The 2,500-nt window shown below is 43.0% G+C and overlaps 1 protein-coding gene across 1 annotated transcript in view; it reads right to left on the bottom strand.

Annotated features, from left to right (window-relative positions):
- msraa (methionine sulfoxide reductase Aa) overlaps positions 1-2,500 on the bottom strand; it is a 111,273-nt gene that overhangs the window by 25,987 nt on the left and 82,786 nt on the right. The window contains exon 4 of the mRNA XM_063222578.1: positions 164-268. Within this exon, the coding sequence (XP_063078648.1) occupies positions 164-268 (105 nt within the window). The remainder of the gene's footprint in view (positions 1-163; positions 269-2,500) is intronic.

The following is a 2,500-nucleotide window of genomic DNA, read 5'->3' as shown; positions in this document are numbered from 1 at the left end:
AAGACCTGAAATATTTCAGTCGGTGTGCAATGAATCTAAAACATATGAAAGTTTATTTTTTTATCATTACATTATGGGGAAAAAATGAACTTTAACACAATATGCTAATTATTTGAGAAGGACCTGTAGATACAGTAGATATACCATTGGGTTGCGCATTCACCTTGTGTGGGGTCATGGCTCTCCCAGAAGACCTTGAGCAGACTCCCAAAGGTGATATTGTCTGGATGGAAAACTACCCGCACAACTTCTGAATGTCCAGTCTTTCCTGGGGGGAGGGAGGGAGAGAGAGAGAGAGAGAGAGAGAGAGAGAGAAAGAGAGAGAGAAAGAGAGAGAGAGAAAGAGAGAGAGAGAGAGAGAGAGAGAGAGAGAGAGAGAGAGAGAGAGAGAGAGAGAGAGAGAGAGAGAGAGAGAGAGAGAGAGAGAGCGGAAGAGATATTGTGAGTAAGGGGCTACATTACAAAATTCAAAGAAGAAATTCCAAATAGGAAGAGGAGCAAGAGAATCATAATAATAATAATAATAATAATAATACTTTCGCTTTATATAGCGCCTTTCAAAACACCCAAGGACGCTTCACAGAGTGTTGTGTTGGGAAGTGTGAGTGTGTGTGCGCGTCAGTGTGTGAGCGTGTGTGAATGCATGTAAGTGAAAGTGCTTGTGGAACTAGCAGCCATAAGCCTCCAGGAAGAGATGTGTCTTCAGGTGTTGCTTAAACATGGCCAGTGAAGGGGCATTCTGGATGTGGTCAGGCAGATTGTTCCAAAGAATAGGAGCAGCAACATGGAAGGCTCTGTCACTGGTGGCCTTGAGCCTGGTACGAGGGACGACCAGCTGGCCCTTGGAAGAGGACCGCAAGGATCTTGAGGGGTCATAGGGGTGAAGGAGGTCTGTGAGGTAGTGGTGTGCCAGACCATGTAGTGTGTGTGTGCGTGTGCGTGCGTGTGCGTGTGTGTACGCGCATGTGTGTGTGTGTGTGTGTGTGTGTGTGTGTGTGTGTGTGTGTGTGTGTGTGTGTGTGTGTGTGTGTGTGTGTGTGTGTGTGTGTGTGTGTGTAGGCAAAGGCGCCAGCATTGGGGGTTCAAAATTGTAGACTGCTGTGAATAACTGATATGAAGTGTGTGCACAGTCAGATGGAAGACAACTACTTGTATTCATTTTTCATTATCATTGGTGTGTTTGTAGCCTCTTACTGCAGCAGGGGTCGCCGGCGACCCTATTCACTTGCTGAAAATGCTTAACTACATCATAACAACATCGCCATGACATTACAGAATGCCACAGTGCTGCGCTAAGGGGTTAACCCTCCACCTTCAGATTTGGGTTTTCCAAAAGGTCTGCGCCACCCTCCTAATTCTGCGCCTGCCGCCTATGCGTGTATTTGTGTTCGTGTTGCTATCAATATGGTCTTAGTTCACACTGCCTCTTTACACAGTGAAGATCAGAGCAGAGACTTCGTTGCACTGAGTTTTTTATTTTACTTCAGACATGTCTTCAGTAAAAGAAAAACTCAAGTGTGATTTAAACAGTCAGGCATAATATTCATAGTTATACATATAGAGACTTCACTGGTCTGCATAATATTCATAGTTCTACATATAGAGACTTCACTGGTCTGCCCTTGAAATGACTGAAATGTACAAGTGTGCTGTAGAGATATTGGTTAGCTCAGAAAAGACGAAAAACATAAAAACAGTACAGTCTTTTATTCAGTCTGGGTTGCATATATTTTGCTCGGCCTTCAAGTCTCTCTCTCTCTCTCTCTCTCTCTCTCTCTCTCTCTCTCTCTCTCTCTCTCTCTCTCTCTCTCTCTCTCTCTCTCTCTCACACACACACACACATACTGTGCACACGCACGCTCGCAGGCACACACACAAACACACTCACACAAAATTGTTATTCATCATGAAAAGATCACTTCTCTCTTTTCTCCAAAATGACCCTCATCATCAACAAACTTTCAATTCTTTCTTTCCTCTCTCCCCCAGCCTCCACTGCCACCCTGACCACAGCCTCTCAGTCTCTCTGTATTTCTCTCTCTCTCTCTCTCTCTCTCTCTCTCTCTCTCTCTCTCTCTCTCTCTCTCTCTCATATGCCCTTTTTGCCAGCTCTGTCCCTCTGAGGCGCAGCCCTGAATCTCCCTCATTCATTCATTCTTTCCTCTCCTCTCCAGTCCTCCTCCTCCCGGAGCTGCTGTCTTTATTCCCCTGACCTTGTTCTCTTGCTCCACTTTAGTTCTCATCCTCAATCACACCCCTCACCTCTAGAATGGAGGCACTAACAGCGTTATACAAATGTAGTATATAACTAATTAATGAAAACATTAACACATTTTTGTAAATGAGTTAGAAATGTTATCTTAATATTTTATAGGTACATATTTTTTAATCAAATATGTATTTTTATTTGAAAATGTTTAGCGTATTATTTGTAGATATTTTATAAAGCATTAATAAAAGTATGTTAATGTTTTGTTCATCATTGGTTAATTATTTACTA

The sequence above is a fragment of the Engraulis encrasicolus genome, chromosome 18 (genome assembly GCF_034702125.1).
Source record: "Engraulis encrasicolus isolate BLACKSEA-1 chromosome 18, IST_EnEncr_1.0, whole genome shotgun sequence".
NCBI lineage: Eukaryota > Metazoa > Chordata > Actinopteri > Clupeiformes > Engraulidae > Engraulis > Engraulis encrasicolus.
This window is presented reverse-complemented; position numbering and strand designations above follow the sequence as displayed.